This window comes from Delphinapterus leucas, chromosome 20 (assembly GCF_059928025.1).
Source record: "Delphinapterus leucas isolate spDelLeu-1000000601 "Yukka" chromosome 20, BTC_Dleu_Yukka2, whole genome shotgun sequence".
Lineage (NCBI taxonomy): Eukaryota > Metazoa > Chordata > Mammalia > Artiodactyla > Monodontidae > Delphinapterus > Delphinapterus leucas.
In genome coordinates, this window is record NC_143148.1 from 8,493,964 (window position 1) to 8,513,406 (window position 19,443).

Consider the following 19,443-nt stretch of genomic DNA (forward strand, 5'->3'; position numbering starts at 1 on the left):
TTCCCGTGACCTACTTCCGGCGTCCGCCATCTTGGTAGGGTGGCTGGAGACGCAAAGGGGCGGGGAGGCTAGTATCTTGGTAAAGGATAAATGGCTCCTCCCTCTTCTGCAGATTCCGGTTCCCCCCAAGTTGTAGGTTTGGGGCTCTAGCCCTAGGCAAAATACCTTTCCTGGCCGCCTAGGAATTCTTTTAAAATCTGAGTATCATTTTTAATTTGTTGTATTTTTTAAAAATCTAGTTTTCTTAAAAAAGAAAAGTTATACCCGTCAGTGACAGATTCGGCACACAAGACTTTCCAATCTCAGAACGTTTGACCTGTCAATGTTCCAACCCTAGAATCTTGGAAATCAGAGTTTTCGGAATGTCGAGGTTGGCAGCACAGAACATTTACGTGCGAGAAATGTTAGAAACATACATTATTAGAACCCTAGAAGCACAGGCTCAGAATCATTAATCTTGGGTAAGCTACATAGTTGCGCCTCAGTTGCTTCATCCGTAAAATGGGGGCGATAATGGTTCATCTGCCTCATAGGTTATTCTGGAGATTAAACAAAGTAATATATACAAAACCCTTAAGATTGTGCCGGGATCTAAATGTTAACTATTGTTATTACCTCGCTCCCTGAGACTTTATCTTAGAACCAATTAATCTATGCTGTTTACAAATAAGGAAAGGAGCTCAGATGCCCTTGGGCCCTGGCAACCATCCGTAGGGATCCAGAGCCTCATAAGGCCGTTCTCCACTCGAAAAGAAAAAAGGCACAGAGAAGGAAGGCGCCACGCGGGGGGTTACACAGCGGAACTCGGCCTGGGGAAGGTGACAGGCCCGGGATTTGGCCCTGGAGACCTGATCACCCACCACCTGGGGCAGGGGGTTCAGCGACCGGCCAGCCTAGCTCTCGTGTGTCCACCAGGGGGCGCCAGGAGCCGCGCCACCGGGCGCGCGTGGGCGGGGAGGGCGCGAGGCCAGAGTGTCCCGGGGGCCGTGGGTGTGGCCTCGGGTGTGAGTCGGCGAGACCACGAGCGGGGTCCCCCCTGGGCGTGAGCGAGCGCGTGCGCACACTTTGGTGGTCCTAATGGGCAGCATCACCTCCTACACCTCCGGGAGCCCGCTTGTCCTCGGTGTTGCGTGTCAGAAGCTATGTACCCAGGTTGTGTGGGTGGACGTCGGCGGGCAGGGAGGAGGACGGGGGCACCTTGTAACCAAGTTGGCACACACACACATACACACAACCCCACGGCCCAAGGCTTGGTTCCCAGGCCCCCGCGGCAGGAGGTTTGAGGGAGGGATGTCCCGGAGGGAGGGCCTCAGAGTAACTTTTCTTCGGAAAATATGTCGGTCTGGTCCCCAGCCCAGGCCTGAGTCATCAGGCTCCCGCAGCATTGAGTCACGGCCTCCACCTCTGCCCCTGAGAGCTTGGAGGGTACCCCCCTGAAGTTCTGCCCAGGGCTCTCCTTCCCCAGAGGGTTTGGTGGGGAGAGCGATCCCCACCTCTAATCCGTCCCAAGACAGCCTGACTCCCATAGGGAAAGAAGCCATGGCTTTATTTGCACTGTGGGAACGCTGTTACGTTCACAATCCCCTCCCAGGCACGGGGTGAGGGGTGATGGGCGTGGGAATCCCAGCAAACACCTTGGAGGGGCCATCGTCCCCATCTGTTTCGCGCTTCCCCATCTTTTCCGTGTGGTCCCCCACCAGGGTCAAGCACTAATACGTAGTGAAGGCAGGAAAAGGTGTGTGTGTGGGGCAGGGTGAGAGTTCCCTTTAGGGGAGGGAAGGGAGGGTTGTAGCACCAAGAGCCCCTCCCCCCACGACGTCCCTGAAAAGGGGACTAAAATAACATCCTGGGGCCTATCTGGCAGGGGCTCCACTTAAATATGGACTGATGGTGGGCCGAGAGGCTGTGCCCCAGCAGTCTAAAATTCGGACCACCAGCTGTGGGGAGCCTGAGGTGGGGGGAGCAGGCTGGGCTTTCAATCCAGGGCAGGTGAGTGGAGGACAGAAAGGCCTCAGAGTGGACGCCTTCTGGGAGAAGCAGGGATGGAAGGCGGTTTTTGGTCTGCAGAGGATCCTTCTTAAAGAAAGGGGTGTGGCAGGAACTGGGGGGAGGGGCTGAGGGGTCCAGCTGAGGAAGTAGGAGGTGTGTCTCCTCCCTGAGCCCCCAGTGGTGCCAAGACCTGAGGACACCATGGGGTGGAGGGTCCCCGCCTCGCTGGGCAAGAGGAAGCAGGGCAAGGAAATGACTCTGTTAGTCATTTCAACCAAGTGGCCGCTCACTTATGAGGGGTCCTGCTCAGAATCACGGATCAGATGGGTTAGGCCTGGGGGTGTGTCTCTGTGTGTTTGAGTGATTCTGTAGGTGGTCTCTCCTGAGAATGTCAGCTCCATGAGGGCATATAGAGGTGTCTGTTTTGCTCTCTGCTGTAATCCCCAGTGCCTAGAAGGAGCCCTGAACATAGTAGGTGCTCAAACAAATTTTTGAATGAATGATGCATGGATGGATGCTTCTGTGTGTGTGTGTGTGTGTGTGTGTGTATTAGTGTCGGAATGATGTGCTAAGTGTACGTGAGGGTAGAGGTGTGAAGGGTGGGCAGAGAAGCCTTGCCCCTCCCCTGGTCCCCACTGTCTGGCAGTGGGGGGCAGAGGGACCCCCATCCTTGCAGCTGGGAGAGTGGGCAGGCAGGGTGCACGTGGGCCAGGGTGGGAATGTGCGTGCAGCCATCCGGAGCTGGGGAGCCACAGCAGGGCAAGAGGGAGGAAGGGCCGGCAGGCAGCGGCTGGCTCACTCAGCGGAGCCCTTGTGGCGCCGCTTGGAAGGTGGCACCAGGCGGCGGGGCAGGTTGGTGGGCAGCCCGTGGCCCTCGAGCTTGGCCTCGATGAGGTGGCTGGCCAGGGCGAACTCCTCGTCGTCCAGCATGCCATCTCGGTCAACATCGCTCAGCTTCCAGATGCGGCCCAGCACAGAGTTGGGGAGCTTGGTACCCACCATCCAGGTCTTGGCCTTGGTGCCGCTCAGCTTGCCATCGGACGGCGCCAGGTTGTAGAAGATCTCATCATATTTGGACTTGTCCTTGGTCACCACCCACTCAGCCTCATCATCCGAGCCCTCCTCGCCGTCCTCCAGGGCCTCGTCAGGCCCCCGCTCTATGAAGGGGCCCATGTGGGTGCCCTCGAAAGCGCCCCCCTGCACGCCCACATCCGTGCTTTCCAGCTCCTCCTGCCGGAGCAGGGGCATGAGCTTGGCGATGTTGTGGGTCAGCATCTCATCCAGCGCCTCCAGCAGCTTCGGCTTCAACGAGTGGAACTTGGTGAAGTCGTGAGCCATCAGCAGCTCCTGTGGGGAGGGGAACACAGAGAAGTCAGGGGGCACCATCCCGAAGCCCCCCAGCCCCGTGCTGGCTCCGGGCAGCTCTTGACAGAGAGGTGCAGAAGTATTTGATTATCTGAACACCCCAATCCACTTGAGTACCCACCACTCAGAAGAGACTTGGGCAGCAAGGTCCCACGGTGCCCCCCACCCCACCCAGTGCCGGGCATGACCCCAGAATCCCTGGACAGTAGGGAGAGCAGGGGTCTTTCACCAGCTGGTAGAGAAGGATTTCAACATTTAGACATCAGCCACGGCTTTACCAGAGCACACCCATCAGCCCTCAGTCCTGCCCACCCTCTACGGTACCCAGCTGCCCAGTCAGCATCCCCACCATTATGCAAGTTGAGAAAATGCAATTCCTGCCACCCTGCTGGCTCTGTTACCCCACCACACAGAAAGGGCTAAGCGGCTTGCTCCATATTTGGAGGTTAGGTTTGGGATGGACAGGTCATCAGGAGATCCTGGGACTACCCCCCACCCCCGGGGCAAGAAGTCATCTGGTACTAGAGCCGCTGCAGGGCTGGGTTTGTGGTCACGCTGCTTCTCACACGTGCAGCTGTTAAAGCGATTGCCCCAGAAGAGTTGCAGCAAAGACCAATCCATATCGCAGCACCACATTAATTTCCAGAGCCAAGGCAGAGAGCTCCACTGATCATGACCATAAAGAGATGGGGGTGTGATTAATGGTGATGAGTAGGGAGGACTCCAGGGCCAGGCTGCCCAGGTTCCAGCCCAGCTCTGCCACTTGGGAGCTGTGTGTCCTCAGTCAAGTGACCTGACCTCTCTGGTTTCCCTGTCAGTTTCCAGATGTGTAAAACAGGTTGAGAACTAGCACTCCCGTCACTGGGAGGTGGGAAAGGCGAAATGAATTCATCTGGATGAAGTGCTCAATAAATGTCAGTGTAATATTCACAGCTGCTCTTTATCTAGCTCAGCGGCTCTCAACCAGGGATGACGGTGTCCCCCAGGGGACAGTGGGCAATATCTGGAGACATTTTTTTTTTTTTCTTTTTTGCGGTACGTGGGCCTCTCACTGTTGTGGCCTCTCCCATTGCGGAGCACAGGCTCCGGACGCGCAGGCTCAGCGGCCATGGCTCACGGGCCCAGCCGCTCCGCGGCATGTGGAATCTTCCCGGACTGGGGCACGAACCCGTGTCCCCTGCATCGGCAGGCGGACTGTTAACCACTGCGCCACCAGGGAAGCCCCTGGAGACATTTTTGATTGTCACAACTCGGGGGTGCTACTGGCATCTAGTGAACAGAGGCCAGGGATACTGCTAAACAGCCTGCAATGCACAGGACACCCCCTACAAGGAAGAATTATCTGGGCCCAAATGTCAGGAGTGTGGAGGCTGAGAAACCTTGATTCGGCCCAAACTCTGTGCCAGACACTGTCTAAGGACGTCGCGAACACTGGCCAATTAAGCATCCAAGGTAGATACTATCAGGATGCCGATTTTCCAGCTGAAGAAACTGAGGCTCAGAAAAGTTAAGTGACTTGACCAGGTTCACAGAGCTAGTCAGTGACCAAGGGGAAATTCACTCTATTATAATTGTTCAGTATTGAACTAGAAATATCTAAGACCTAAAGGTCACAGGCTTTCAGTATCAGCCTAACACAACCTCAAAACAGAGCCTGGGCCAGGGGCGCTAGTCCTTGCCTCCATGCCTGAGCCTGGACCTCTGTCCCCACGTCCATTTGTCACTCCTGCCCTGCCCACCACCTGCGGCTCTTCATTTACCCCACACTGCCACACCCAGACTCAGTGCTTCCCCCAACACTGGTTAATCCTAGGCCTGGACATGTGAGGAGCCTCCGGTTATCCCCTAATATCCATCTTCCTTTCTTCCTCAGTATGGAATCCCTGAACGTTACCTGGGTATCTGGCCACCTAGAGAAAAGACTACACTTCCCAGCTTCCCTTGCAGCAGCTGTGGCCATGTGACTAAGTTCTAGCCAATTGGATGTCAGCACGAGTTGCACGTGCAACTCTAGAATTGCCCTGTTCAATGCAGTAGCCACATGTGGTTATTTAAATTTAAATTAGTTAAAACTAAAACCTAAACTTTCAGTTTTAATGTGGCTAATGGCTACCACATTGGACAGCATGGCATAGAAAGTCACCATAGAAAGTACTATTGGACAGCACTGTTCTAGTAAGTGTTTTTAAAGAGAGAGACTGTACCATTAGCTTCCCCTCCCGCACCGCTCCTCCCCCTCTTCTTTCTGGCTGGAATGCAGACACAATGGCTGGGGTTTCCACAGCCATTTTGTACCATGACGGGGTTCTTGGGACTGGAGGCCAGACTTGGAGGAGAATTAAGACAGAAGGAGACTGGGTCCCTGGCTCTGTAAAGCACCAAACCAGCCCTGGACCATATTCCAGGACATTTATGAAGGAGAGAAATAAACTTCTATCCTAACGAAGCCACAGTTGCTTTGGGTTTGCTGTTCACTCCCTTAATTCACAAAACCACGCTCCCACAGAATCATTTGCGGGAAGTGCTTTCAGGAACCTGCCATCCATCCCTCTAATTTTCAAGGTCCCATCCCGGAGCCCACGGAAGCCAACCTTCCCATCACATCACCCCTGATGCCTTGCTCCCGGGCGGCCTCCCACCTGCATCTTCTGGCAGTCCGGGAAGTCGCCGGGAGATATGTGATGCTCCAGCTGAATCTTGGCAAAGATGACGGGCAACTTGAGGATCAGCTGCTTCTTCTTGTTCTCCTTCCCAAACACAGAGGGCATCTCCTTCTTCAGGTAGCTGATGATGTAGGTGTGAACCTGGGGGGAGGAGAGTTCTCACCTAAGCCTGCCTCACGGTCACCTGCGGGGCTCGTTAAAACATGGGTTGCCCGGAGTTTCTGATTCACTAGGTCTGGGGTGGGGCCTGAGAATGTGCATTTCTAACAATTACAGGTGAGCTGCTGCTGCCGTGGGTACAAGGGCTTCCCATCTCTTCTAGGTACTCTCAGCCCCTCCCGTGGCATAAACATCCCTCCATGTCCACTGCCAAATCTACATACCAGCCCTGCCCTCTCCCTGGAGCTCAAGACTCAGAGCTGATTGCCTTGTCAACATTCCTGGACAGCTCCGTCTTAGGACGCCCGCAATGGAATTCAGGTCCAGCTCCCAGAGCTGTGCCACTCTCAGCTGTGCCCATCTCGGGAGACAAACGGCACCTCCACCTCTCCCTACCCAGTGGAGCCCAGAAAGCTGAAAATCATTCCTGATTTGATTCTCTCTCCTCACTGGCCACATCTGTTTCATCAGCGAGCCCTTTTAACTCCTAAATCTCTCTTCTCCTTTTCCATTTCTCTGCACCTCAGTTGCTGCACCCCCAATCCCAGCAATCCCATCTTTTGCCTGGGGGGACACACCAGTCACCCCACTGGACTCCTGGCTTTTCCTCTGGCCCCTCCAGCCCCTCCAATCCTTCCCCCATGAAGTAGCAGCTGGAGGGTCATTTTTGTTTTGTTTTGTTTTGCTTTTTTAAGGAACAAGTGCGGCACCATGAGACACTGCTACTATGTATCAATTTGTTTCTTATCCAAGTGCAAAATTCCTCCCACAGCTGATAAGGCCCTACTGCAGCAATTCTCAAAGCGTGGCCCGGGGGTCCCCGAGACCCTTTCAGGGGTTTTCAGACTCAAAACTATTTTCATAAGAATATTGAGGTGTTGTGTGTCTTTTTACTCTCATTTCCTCCCCAGTGGACAGTCGAGTTTTTAAAGGCTAAAAGATATCGCAATTGACTGCAGAAACAGATGCGCAAATCCAGAGGTCTCCTCTGAAGCCAGACATTAAGGAGATTTGCAAACATGTAAAACAGGGCCACTGTCCTCCCTAAGTTGGGTTTATTTTGGGGTTTGGAAAACAGTTAATTTTCATACAACATCTGTTACTTAGGTTAACAGGTAGTAGATTTTTTCTTGCTATTTTAAATGATCTTACGATGTTAATTATCATCAATATCTATTCATTAGTATACTTCGACATGATCAAAATGTATAGGTAACATTTATAATAAGTGTTACTTATTAATAAGGATATAAGTATTGTTTGGGAATTCCCTGGCGGTACAGTGGTTAGGACTCTGTGCTCTCACTGCTGAGGGCACAGGTCTGATCCCTGGTCGGGGAACTAAGATCTCACAAGCCACGCGGCACGGCCGAAAAAAAAAATTATATAAGTATTGTTGGTTAATTAATAGTATGAGAGAAATAAATATGAAACGTTTTCTCAGTATTAACTTACTGGGTTTTTTTGTTTTTTGTTTTGGATGTAACGCGAAGCTTGTGGGATCTTAGTTCCCCGATAAGGGGTTGAATCCAGGCCATGGCAGTGAAAGTGCTGAGTCCTAGTCACTGGACCGCCAGGGAATACCCTCAGTTTTAACTTCTAATATGGTTAATATAGAAAGATTTAATCCGTGTACATACAAACTCTTGGGGGGCCTCAATAATTTTTAAGAGTGTAATGAGGGCCTGAAACTGCTCTACACGACTTGGCTCCTCCCACTTCATGCAACTTTATCTCCCTCCATCTGCTCCAGCTTCCTCACCTGCTGTCCTTTTTTTAATCAGCATGCCAACCACTTTCCTACCTCAGGGCCTTTGCACGTGCTACTCCCCACCTGGGACTCTGCCCTAGTCTCCCAACAACTGGCTCCTTCAGCTTCCTTTTGATGTCACCTCCTCACAGAGGCCATCCTATGGGAAGCAGGTGCCGCAAGCACCACCATCCAATTCCTTTCTACCTTTACTTTTATTGTTTCATTCACAGCACTTATCACAATTCATCATTATTTCATTTATCTGTGAGTTTACTTATTCTGTCTCCTTCCATCAGAATGTGAGCTTCAGGAGGGCTGGGACCTTGTCTGTTCGCTCTGTCCCCAGCGTCGGTACAGTGTGCAGAGAAAAGACTCAAGAAATATTTGTGGAATAAACCAATGAACTTGAGAACCTTTGAGCCACGATCTCATAAGTTATCGAAAAGCAAACAAGGAGGGGACTTCCCTGGTGGTCCAGGGGCTGAGACTCTGCACTCCCAGGGCAGGGTGCCCGGGTTCGATCCCTGGTCAGGGAACTAGATCCCACATGCTGCAACTAAAAGATCCCGCGCGCCGCAACTGAAGATCCCGCACGCCGCAACGAAGACCCGCCGCAGCCAAATAAATAAATAAATATTTTTATTAAAAAAAGAAAGGAGAGAAAAAAAAAGAGCATTCATATGTCCTATTTTTAATAAGAAGCTCAATAATTAAATGGATAGGCTTAAATAAAAATAGAATATATCTGGAAAAAGACACAAGAAACTACTCACGGGGGATGCCTGCAAGGAAGAGGACCTGAGAGCCATTGGGGTCAGAGGTGGGAGGGGGCACGTTTGACAGAACATGAGTGCTTTCCCATGAGATGGTCTTAAATGTTCAATTAAAAGCACTCGTTAAAAAGTCCTTTTAGTGAAGAACCTAGATGCAGGACAGGAATAAAGACGCAGATATGAAGATGTAGGACTTGAGGACACGGGGAGGGGGAAAGGGTAAGCTGGGATGAAGTGAGACAGTGGCATGGACATATATACACTACCAAATGTAAAATAGAGAGCTAGTGGGGAGCGGCTGCATCGCACAGGGAGATCAGCTCGGTGCTGTGTGACCACCTAGAGGGGTGGGATAGGGAGGGTGGGAGGGAGACGCAAGAAGGATGAGATATGGGAACATATGTATATGTATAGCTGATTCACTTTGTTATAAAGCATAAACTAGCACGCCATTGTAAAGCAATTATACTCCAATAAAGATGTTAAAAAAAAAAGTCCTTTTAATAAGTCATAGGTTTAGAATGCTAAACATTTTGGTGGCACCTTGGCTGGCTCTGAATCCTCATCTCCCATCTCCACCACCCTGGGCTCCTTGTTCAAGCACGTCCCGGCCTCAGGGCCTTTGCGCTTGCTGTTCCCTCTGCCTGGGTATGGTCTCCCCCAGATCTCCACTCTGCTCACCCCTTCCCCTCCTTCAGGCCTCTGCTCAAATATCGCCTACTCCAGGAGACCCTCCCCAGTGACCCTAAAATAGCCTCTCACCATTCTCTCTGCTTCATTTTTCTTCATAATCCTTATTACATACAATATAATATTAGAGATTAATTTGTTTAACAACCACTTCCCAATTAAAAAGCAATTCTACAAGAAAAGAAACTTTATCTGGTTTTGTTCCCTGCTCTATCCCCAGGACCTAGAACAGTGCAGGAACACATTGTAGGTGCTCAATAATTGTTTGTTGAATTAATGCTATCGAGTCACCTCAGCGAGCTCGGTATGAAGGTTCACGGCATCCTGGTCTCCTTAGAATCAGAACCTCCCAAGACCCTGGCCTCAAGTGTCACAGCACAGTGAAATCGCCCTTTCTAGCAGCGGCTACCACTTCAACCAAAGGGCAGAGCCAGAGGACTCATCCGCATCGGACACTGGGACAGACAGGGAGACTGAGGCACAGAGGGGTAGTTACCAAGAGTGCGGAAAGGCCTTGTACTGTTGGGGGAGAGCATATGGGGAGGTAAACGGTGTGCTGTTGGACCAAGTGTGGCAGAATCACACGTGGGGGATGAGCGGGTGACACGGGGCAGGGGAGAAGCAACAAGGCTTGGTCATTGTAGACCCTGTGTCTTGATTGGCACTGGGGAGCCATAGATGGATTTGCAGGAGGAAGGGGAAGGAGTGGTCTGCAGGTCTGAGAAGGCCAATCAGGGCAGGGGTGTGGCCAGGCCGGTGGGTGGGGCCTGCGAGAGCGGGCCAACGGGGAGAGGGGACAGGGCCTAAGGGCGGCTCCTCGGGAACCCAGAAGACAGGAGGAGGCCAGGCACTAATGGCTTTTCCAGAGAGGAAGCCGCGGAAGGTGCCAGGAAGAGATAACGTGGGTGGGCGGGGTGGGCCGGGGCGCGGGTCCCGGACTCCGGGGTTTGTCTGGGTTTCCGGAGCCACCTCCTGCGTGGCGGGGGCACCAGGTGTCCGGCCCCACCCCACCCCTGGGTCCCACGGACCCTGGGCTCCCCCTCCCGCTGCTGTCTGCTTCCCCGAGGGGCCTGGGGGACCGGGGTCCGTAGGGGAAGAGGGTGACCCAGGGGGAGACTGAGGGAGGGAGGACTGAGAGAGGGAGAATGGAGAAAGAGAGAGAGAAAAGAGAATGAATGAGGGAAGAGAAGAGGAAAAAAAGAGAGACAATAAGGGAGAGAGAGAAACTGAGAAAGAGGTAGAAATGAGATGTAGAGAGAGACACACACAGAGAGAGACAGAAAGACAGACGGAAACAGTCCAGGGCCTGGGCAGAGGACGAGAGAAAGGTGGATTCTGGAGCCCTCAGGAGCCGACCACACTGGGCGGCTCCCTCCCAAGGAGGATTCCTGGGGTGGCGGTGGGGCTCTGACTCACCCCCTCTCTGCAGCTCCTTAAACCAACACCTCAGGCTCCTCCATCCCCCATAACCTTCCAGGCCTCCCTGCCTGCCCAGCTTCCTGCCCCACCTCCACCCTGGCAGGCAGCCTCCCCTGTGAATGTTCCATTCGTCCTCCAAAACGCTCTTAAACCAGTGCTCTGCCCTCCCAGTCCCGGAGGCCCTGTCCTGATCCAGGCTCCTCCTTGATCCTCAATCCCCAGCCTCCTCCCTGTTCTGGGAGCCGAGTCTCACTGCCCTTGAATCCACCCTCCAGAGGGCAGCTAGAGTTTGACCCTGTCCCTCTCCTGCTCTGAAACCTTCCATGGCTCCCCAGTGCCCTCAGGACAAAGCACAAGTTCCAGGCCACAGCCCTGGGTGATCTCTCACCCACCCCACCCCACCCCTGCCCCTAGCCTCAGATTCAGTTACTCCCACTGTCTACACTGGCTTCAACACTGACATTTTTTCCTCTTCCTTGAACTGGCCATGTTCTCATCTCCAGTCCACGCACTTGCTGGTCCTGCTTTCTAGAATCTCTTCCCCTCTTTGTCCTCCTCATCCTCCAGTTTGCAGCTCAGATGCCCTCTCCTCCAAGAAGCCCTCCTGGATTTCCCCTGGTCTCCCCAGTCTCAGCCCTGACCATGTTGGATGGTCACCGTCTGCGGATGGGGTGGTCTTCTCCCCTGGACTGCCTTGGTCACTGCTGTGTTCCCAGCACCACCCGGCACAGGGCCAGGCACAGCAGGAGAACTTTCTCAGATTAGAGAACTAATCAGAGAGTTGATGCCAGGGACCAGCAGTCACGTAGAGGAGGATCAGAGGAAAGGCAAGAGCTGCCGCTGCCTCCCCAGCCCCGGTTACTGCTCAGCCAGCCCCCCGTTACTGCTCACCCGCACCAGCCGGGCCCTCTTCACCAGATCGTTGAGCTTGCGCAGTGCGGCGTGGCGCGGCAGGCCCTGGATGTCGCGGAAGAGGTCCTGCTCCTCCAGCTCGAAGAGGCGCCGGTTGTCAGGTACCAGGAGGGGCTGGGACCAGAAGGAACCGATGTAGACGCGCAGCACCTCGGGCGTGCCCACCACCTTGCCCAGCGCCCACATGAGCGCCCCGTAGACGCGCATTAGCTGCCGTGTCTCCACCATGTCGGCCTTGTTGAGCACCACACGGATCTTGTCCTCATGGCCTCGCAGGGCGCCGATGGCCTCCGAGAACTCGTCTGAGATCTCCAGCTTGTGAGCATCGAAAAGTAGGATGATGAGGTCCACGCGCTCGGCGAACCAGCGCAGCACTGCCGGGAAGTCGTAGCCTAGGGGGAGGGGGTGGTACATGGGCGCCAGGGGCAGAGGTCAGCACCCGAGCCTCCAGCCACTGGGATGCGGCCATTCCTTTGGACTCAAGTTAGACTGTACCGGATGTTCAGGTTGTTAACCTTCGAAATTTTTGTCTATGAGAAACGGCCGAGGCCCCAAGAGTGCCCCACAGCTCTGTCTCCACAGCCTTCAGAATTTCCCCCATCACTCTGGCCCCCGTCTCTCAAGCCATCTACCACAGGCGACAATCACACCCTCCCCTTTTTCATTCATTCTTTAGGCAGATATTAGCAGCGGGCATTGGCCCAGTTATTGAAACACTCAAGTGTTCCTAATAGACTCCCTGTGCTTCTATGGACAACCCACTGCCCCCACCCCCCGCAAGGCCCCCGAGTGCCTCCATCACCCCAGCCCCTCCCCAGGATCCGTCAGATCTCCCCACCATCCAGCAACTAAAGATTTCACTCGGGCCCTGGTTATGCTCTTGCCATAGCAGATGTTAAATATTTTTAATTTATTCACAACATTTACTGAGTCTTCTGTGTGCCAGGCCCTGTCCTGGGCACTGGGGGTCCCACAGAGAACACTCAGACAAGGTCCTTGCCTTCGTGGGGCACCCATCCCAACAGCTGGCTCCTGGGTCCATTCATTCATTCCTTTCACCTTTCATTTCCTCACTCATTCATTCATTCACGCTGTTTGCTTTTTTGCTTGTTCGCTCATTCATCGATCAACAAGTGACGCTTGGGAGAGAGGAGCAGTTGAGACCCCCCGACTTGGCAGTTGGGAAGACCCACGTTTGAATCCCGGCTCTGCCCCCATCAGCTAGGTGACCTTAAGCAAGCAGGTAACCTCTCTGAACCTCTGTTTCCTCCTCAGTAAAATGGAAATCATCATAGGACCTACCTCCTAGAACTGTGTGAAGATTAAAAGAACACACATGAGGGGACTTCCCTGGTGGCCCAGTGGTTAAGACTCCTTGCTTCCAATGCAGGCGGCGCGGGTTCGATCCCTGGTGGGGGAACTAAGATCCCACATGCCGCACGGCCAAATAAATAAGTAAAATTTAAAAAAAATTTTTAAGTAATACGCATGAGCTAAGATATATAAAGAGCTTAAACAGTGCCTGGCACTGAACTATACACTTAAAATGAGTGAGCTTTAGGCATGTAAATTATACCACAATAAAACTCTTATAAAAAAAATGGTGCTAGGCGCATGGTAAGCACTCAACAAACATTACTCATGATGCCTGTGAGACACCGCTGGGGGGGTCATCCAGGAGCCATGCCCAGAGCCGCCTGCTCTGTGCTGGGGACACAGTGTGGCTCAGGCAGCCCCAGGTCTGTCCTTACTGGGCTCACAGTCCAGAGTGGTCAGGCTGGGATGCAGCAGCCCAGAGGGGAGCGCCTGACCCAGCCTGGGTGGTCAGGGAGGGCTTCCAGGAGGAGGGAACAGAGTGGCAACCTGGGGGATGAGGAGTTAACTGGCAGAACAGGGAGCCATCGCTGATTCACCTGATGTCACCTCATGCCCTTCCCAATTCAACTTATTGAATCTTCAAAACGACCCCAGGAGACAGGCACCCTTATGACCCCCATTTTCCAAAAGGGGAAACTGAGGAACGGAGAGGTTAAGGGATTTACTCCAGATACGCAGGTAGGAAGCAACAGAGCAGCAGCCCCGTGGGCCTCCACGCTCTGCTGGGGAGCTGGTGCCAGGCCAATCCTGCATGGGAGGAAGCAGGCTCCTGCAGCCACTGGGGACTGGATGGGATGGGGTGGGCGTGGGTGACACTGTTTTGCGGGGAGAAAGGGCCAGGTCACCAGAGGGACAGCAGCTGGGGCCCCCCCTCCCTCCCCAACGTCTACACAAACACACACAGCGGCCCGGCTTTGGAAAGTGTGTCTCATGCAGGGAGGGACAGAGGGAGGGAGGTTGAGTCAGCGCGGGAACGGGAGACGTGGCAGAGAGGCACCCGGGGGCGCACAACGACAGCCTTGCAGAGGAAAAGCAGTCACCATGGGCACTTCCATAGCACCTAGTGTGTGCCAAATACTGCTCTAAGTGCTTCACACATTTCGACATTTAAATTGAACCCTCAGGGCAACCTATGAGGCTGATACTATCACGTTCCCGTTTTACAGATGAGAAAACTGAGGCATGAGAGGTTAAGTGGCTCAGCCAAGGTCCCACAGTTTAGAGGGAGCAGAGGCCAGATCTGAACCCCGCCAGAAGGCTCCACTATGCTACAATCACACACGTGTGGCCTTCACAGATATTCCAGGCAGAGGCTGCATGCTCCACCAGTGCACACACACGTGCACACACACACTCGTGCACTCAGGAGCGTACACCTGGACACCATCAGAGCCGCACACTACAAGATGCACACTCCCAAACACACCCCCGCTCACAGTCTGGAACCTACACAGATATCCGTGGCCACGCAATTGCAAAGACGTTGTGAGACCCACACAGAGTAACAGCAGCAGGCACACACAAGCCCGTGCACACTCGCACACGCACCAAAGTAGAGACACAATCATATATAGTTACACAAAAGATACACTTGTGCACATACACACACACACACACTGTACACACAAGGGCGCAACTGCACACAGGTACCGTCCCAAGCACAGCCCTGACACCTCAGAGTCACACCCACAATTACACACTTTCCCAGACACACACTACATGATCCGCACAGTCACAGAAAAGTTCCCTTGCCCAACACGCTCACACGCACATTTCACAATACAACCACATATGGAGACACCACCAGTCACTGTCCCACACAATCCCACAAAGCCCCCCGGAGTCCCTCAGAGCTGCACACAAAGTCACACCCTGCCACAATCGCGGGCACAAACTCCCAGACACCCACGCACACGCACACACACACATCCTTACAGACAGATGGACGGACTCTCCTCTTCCCCTACCTCTGCTGAAAGGGAAGGAGACCCTGTTCTCTGCTCTTCCCCATTTCCTTTGGGCTCCCACCCTGCACCCCTGCCCTGGCTTGGAGGCCTCCCTCCCCTCCGACTCTCCCAGGCCCACGCCCCAAGCTCCCCCCCCCCCCCACCATTGCTTCTGCAGCTGCCTCCTGCCTCTCTTCCGGGGAACAGGCGCCTCCTGGGCAGCGGCCAGGGCCTCCCGGAACCGTCCGCGCCCTCCCCCCGGGGCCCAGCCTCCTTGCCTCCCTGCAGTGGCCTCTCACTCCCCTCTGCCCCACACTGCAGCCTCCTTTGCCCCAGTTTCTGGCCTCCGAGGCCTTGTGGGACAGGGGTGGAAGGGGACAGAAATGCTGGGTGGAATGAGGGTGGGGGCCGGGCTCCCTCGGAGGCCCCGCTGGAATTCACCCCCTCCCCTCTACGCTCCCCCTGCACAGCTGTTTATAAATTCCAGGCCGCCCTTGGCGCCCGCCCAGATTCCCCTTCCCAGGTCCTCCTCAGCCCCATCTGGGGCCCAGACACAGAGCCAAGAGCTCACACGGGCCCAGGGCCTGCCTGCCCGGCTCAGCCTCCTCGCTGGGTCTCCTGTCTCTCTGTATCTCTGCCTCGCCCTCTGAATCTCTGTCCATCTTTGACTTTGTGTATCTCTCTCTGTCTCTCTTGATCTCTCCCCCTCCATCCTCCAGACCCACCCAGATATGCAACTGCAGCCCGTTCGCACGTGTTCACCCACACGCCTCCCCCACCCTTCAACGTGTGCCAACATGGAGGAATCACAGCCTTCCACCAGCTCCCTTCTGCTACCCCACCAGCTCAGGGCCCGCGGACACAGGCCCAAGTCCTAGCAGAGACCCTGGGACCCTCCCCCCTCAGACTCAAAAGTCCAGGCCCCCAGCCCCTCCCCCCTCAGACCCAGAGATCCGGGCCTCACTCACCGCGGCTCACTCTCTGTTTGGCCCCAGACAGGATGCCTGGGGTGTCGATGATACTAATGCTCTCCAGGACCTGATTGGGGAGCTGGGCGCACATGAACCTGGGGTAGAGGGAAGGTCAGGGGTCAGTGCAGGGAGGGGCGGGAGGAGAGGACACATAAGAAGGGAACCCAGGACTGCACCGAGGAGAATCAGGTTCAGGGACGGTTATCCCCATTTTCCAGATGAGGATAGGAGAGAAACAGAGAGGTTAAGTCACTTGCCCAAGGCCACCCAGCTAGACAGCGGTTGAACCCATGCGTCCCTGGCTTAACTGCTCCCCTAGAGAAGGCAGGAAGAGGAAGGATCTAGTAGAGAGAAGGGAATTGGGGCTGAAAAGGAGAGAAACACAGGCAGGGATGGGGCAGGGTTGGGGGCCAGGGACAGGAAGATGCACTCCTGGCTCTTGGCTGCACACCTGTTGAGGAAGGTGTTCCCAAAGGGGTTGAGTTTGCGGAAGGGTTTGTCTGGGTCAACGACGAGGGCGTTGCCAGGCACGGTGCCCTCGGTGTCACCATGCATGACGGCCACGAAGCAGTCGGTGGTGGGCTCGGGCCCGACCCGGGAGCCGGGCACCTCCTGCTCCAGCAGGTACTGGATGAAGCTGGTCTTGCCTGTGCTGTACTGGCCGGCCACCAGCACCATGGGTTTGCCGTCAAAGTCAGCATCCTCCAGGGCTGGTGAATGGAAGGCCCCGAAGCGGTAGTGCTCCTCGAGAGGCAGCAGCTTTTCACGGTACAGCTCCTTGAGGGCTGAGGTCACCGTGCGGATGGCCTCGGGCTGCTGACCCCGAGCCCCGCCCCGCTTCAGCCAGCTGAACATGGTGGCTGCACACTGCCTGCTGAGCTCGCTGATGGAGATGCACAGGGGGAGAGCTACCTGTGGGAGGAGAGGATGTTGATGGGGGACTGCCTGGAGGAAGAGGTGGAGAAGAAAGGGAGCCAGGAGGTCGAATAGATGGAGAAAGACGGTGGTGGAATGGGTAGGGAAGAGGAGCTTCTTAGAGCACTGTTGGTGGATGGCAGGAGTTGATGGCTGAAGGAGGAAGAAGGTGATTATTCCAGCTGGAGGAAGAGAAACAGAGTAACAATGGCATGATTGAAGAAGGGGGATTGATGGTGGAAGACCAAGAGATAAACAAAGGGAACGATGCAGAAGCTGATTGGAAGAAGTGTATTCCTTCATCTTTTTCTTTCTCCTCCACCCCTCCCATTATTTTGCACATTTTCACTGAAATCACACCATGTGTCAAGAGCTATGGATGCAAAAATACTTCAGAGACCAGCCCCCCCCTCCCCCCACACAGTCAGAGCCTCCAGTGAGGACAGAACCTGGGCACCAAGCAGTCAATGATGCTTGGGAAATGCCGGGCAAGTGGACTCGTAGGCACCAGAGGGGGACGTGGTGAGCCAACCACAGGATTGGGAAAGCTCTGGCTGGGCTGACTTTTGAGCTGCTCCCTAAAGAGTGGGCATGACAAGGGCATTTAGGCAGAAAGGGTGGGGAATATCATGACCTGGAGCTGTGGAACGGATGGACAGAGTGGCTGGACACATGGGCACAAGGATGAGAAACGAGTCTGAACTACTGCCTGGGTCCCCCCAGATCATAATGGGGCTTGGGCATTCACAAGAATGTAACATTTATGATCACTGCATGCCAGACACTGCTCTAACTCATTTAATCTTCACAAAAACCTTGTCAGGTAGGGCTATTATTATCCCCACTTTTCTGACAAGGAAATGTAGGTTCAAGAAGATAGCAATAACTTGCCCAAGATCACTTTGCTAGAAAGTGCTCAAGCTGGGACTCCAGGCAACCTGACCGCAGATCCTGCACTCCTATCATAGGTCTAAGGAGTTAGGGAGAGAAATAATTACCAACCCAGCAGCAGTGAGCCCTTGCAGCACCCAGACCATGTTCTCTACATTTCCTTACTATCCTTTCATGCTCTGTAGGATCTGTAGTGATGTCCCCTCTTTCATTCCTGATATCAGTCGTTTGTGTCTGCTTTTTCTTTTTTTCCCCCCTTGATCAGTCTAATTGGATGTTTATAATTGCACTGATCTTTTCACAGAACCAACTTTTCGTCAGATTGGAGTCTCTAAATACCATTTTCCACTAAAAGAGAAACTGAGGCTTCTTGGAGAAATGGCTGATTCTGGGGCTGAGGTGGGGAAAGAACAAGTGAGCCTGGGTCAGACAGTGGGGAAGTGCTCAAACATAGATGGGGCATGTCACAGGGACACAGACTCAGCTTGACAGGACTCCCACTGGCCAAAGATGGGACAATTTGAACATTAAAAATAACTGCAAATCAAATATGTTAAAATACATAAAATCATAATGATACTTAAAAAAAAAAAAAAAAGGAAAAGAATTCGGGGAAGGTATGCCAGAGAGGTAAAGGAGAGGCTGGAGCCAGGACCTGGGATGTTGGCAGAGGGAGGGAGCCCTGGGTGGTGCCCTATGCAGGGAGGGACCTGGGGGACATCTTGGGGAGGACGCTTTGGGGTTGACCGGACAGGCGATCGGGTTGGTGAGATAGGAGAGGAGCTTGTGGGTGGGAGGAGGGACCAAATAGGACAGAGATGGATGAGGGCGGTGGAGGGAGACCCCAAGGAGGGGATCCCCTCTGGCTGAGAGGATGAGGGAGTGGGAGACACTGGGAGGGAGGAGGAGAGTGGGGGACACTGTTAAGACTGGAAGGGACTGGGGGGAGTGGGGGAGACAGGGAGTGGGGAGACCCGGGAGACCGTTACACAGTGACTGGGGTGGGGACTGAGGGTCTTTGGCGAGCAGGGAAATAACTCAGAGCCAAGGCAGACTCGGGGGCTCCGCGGGCGGAGGCTGGGAGGCGACAGCTGCGGTCGGGGACCACTCACCGATGGGGCGCGCAGGCGGCTGGACCGGGCGGACGAGCTGGGCGGGGGTCCCGCGGGGATTCAAGGCGCCCGCGGATCGGCCTGTGCTCGCGGTCCAGTCCGGAGCCGTCTGAGCCGGGTGGGGCCGAGAGCAGGGAGGAGGGACGGGAGGGGCGGGGGGGGGGCGGGACAAGGCGCCCCCGCCACCCCCCCCCCGCACCCCCCACGAAACCGGGCGCCGGGCCTCTGGCGCCCCCCGGTGGGGAGTGGCAGGGCGCCTTTGCGAGATGGGTGAGTGCGCGGGCTCCCGGTCCCGGATTCAAACTCCATCCCTGTCTCCCTTCCTAACATGAGAATAGTAATAATAAAACAATAACACCAATACTACTAATAATTTATTATCAGTAATAATAATTTTAAAACTTAAACGAGTTCATGAAACTCCTCTGCTCACAACTCTCCTTGGTTCTTCTCTCACTCCAAGTAGAAGCCAAAGCCCTCAGAGTGGCCCACAAGACCCTGAACGATC

The 19,443-nt window shown here is 54.4% G+C and overlaps 1 protein-coding gene across 3 annotated transcripts; it reads right to left on the reverse strand.

The window, feature by feature from the left end:
- Positions 1-63: 63 nt before the first annotated feature.
- EHD2 (EH domain containing 2) lies at positions 64-19,075 on the reverse strand. 3 transcript variants are annotated; one of them, XM_089902647.1, is made up of 6 exons: positions 18,936-19,075; positions 16,469-17,114; positions 16,015-16,112; positions 11,703-12,115; positions 5,994-6,158; positions 64-3,336 (listed from the first exon to the last, which is right to left on the reverse strand). In XM_089902647.1, exons 2-6 carry the CDS (start codon positions 16,870-16,872, stop codon positions 2,785-2,787), a joined length of 1,632 nt encoding a protein of 543 aa, XP_089758773.1. In that variant the 5' UTR covers positions 16,873-17,114; positions 18,936-19,075; the 3' UTR covers positions 64-2,784. The 3 variants fall into 3 exon arrangements, with proteins under 3 accessions (XP_089758773.1, XP_022440929.1, XP_089758772.1); XM_022585221.2 differs by having other exon boundaries at positions 16,469-16,929; positions 18,936-19,074; XM_089902646.1 differs by having other exon boundaries at positions 16,469-19,075.
- Between the last annotated feature and the right edge of the window lie 368 nt (positions 19,076-19,443).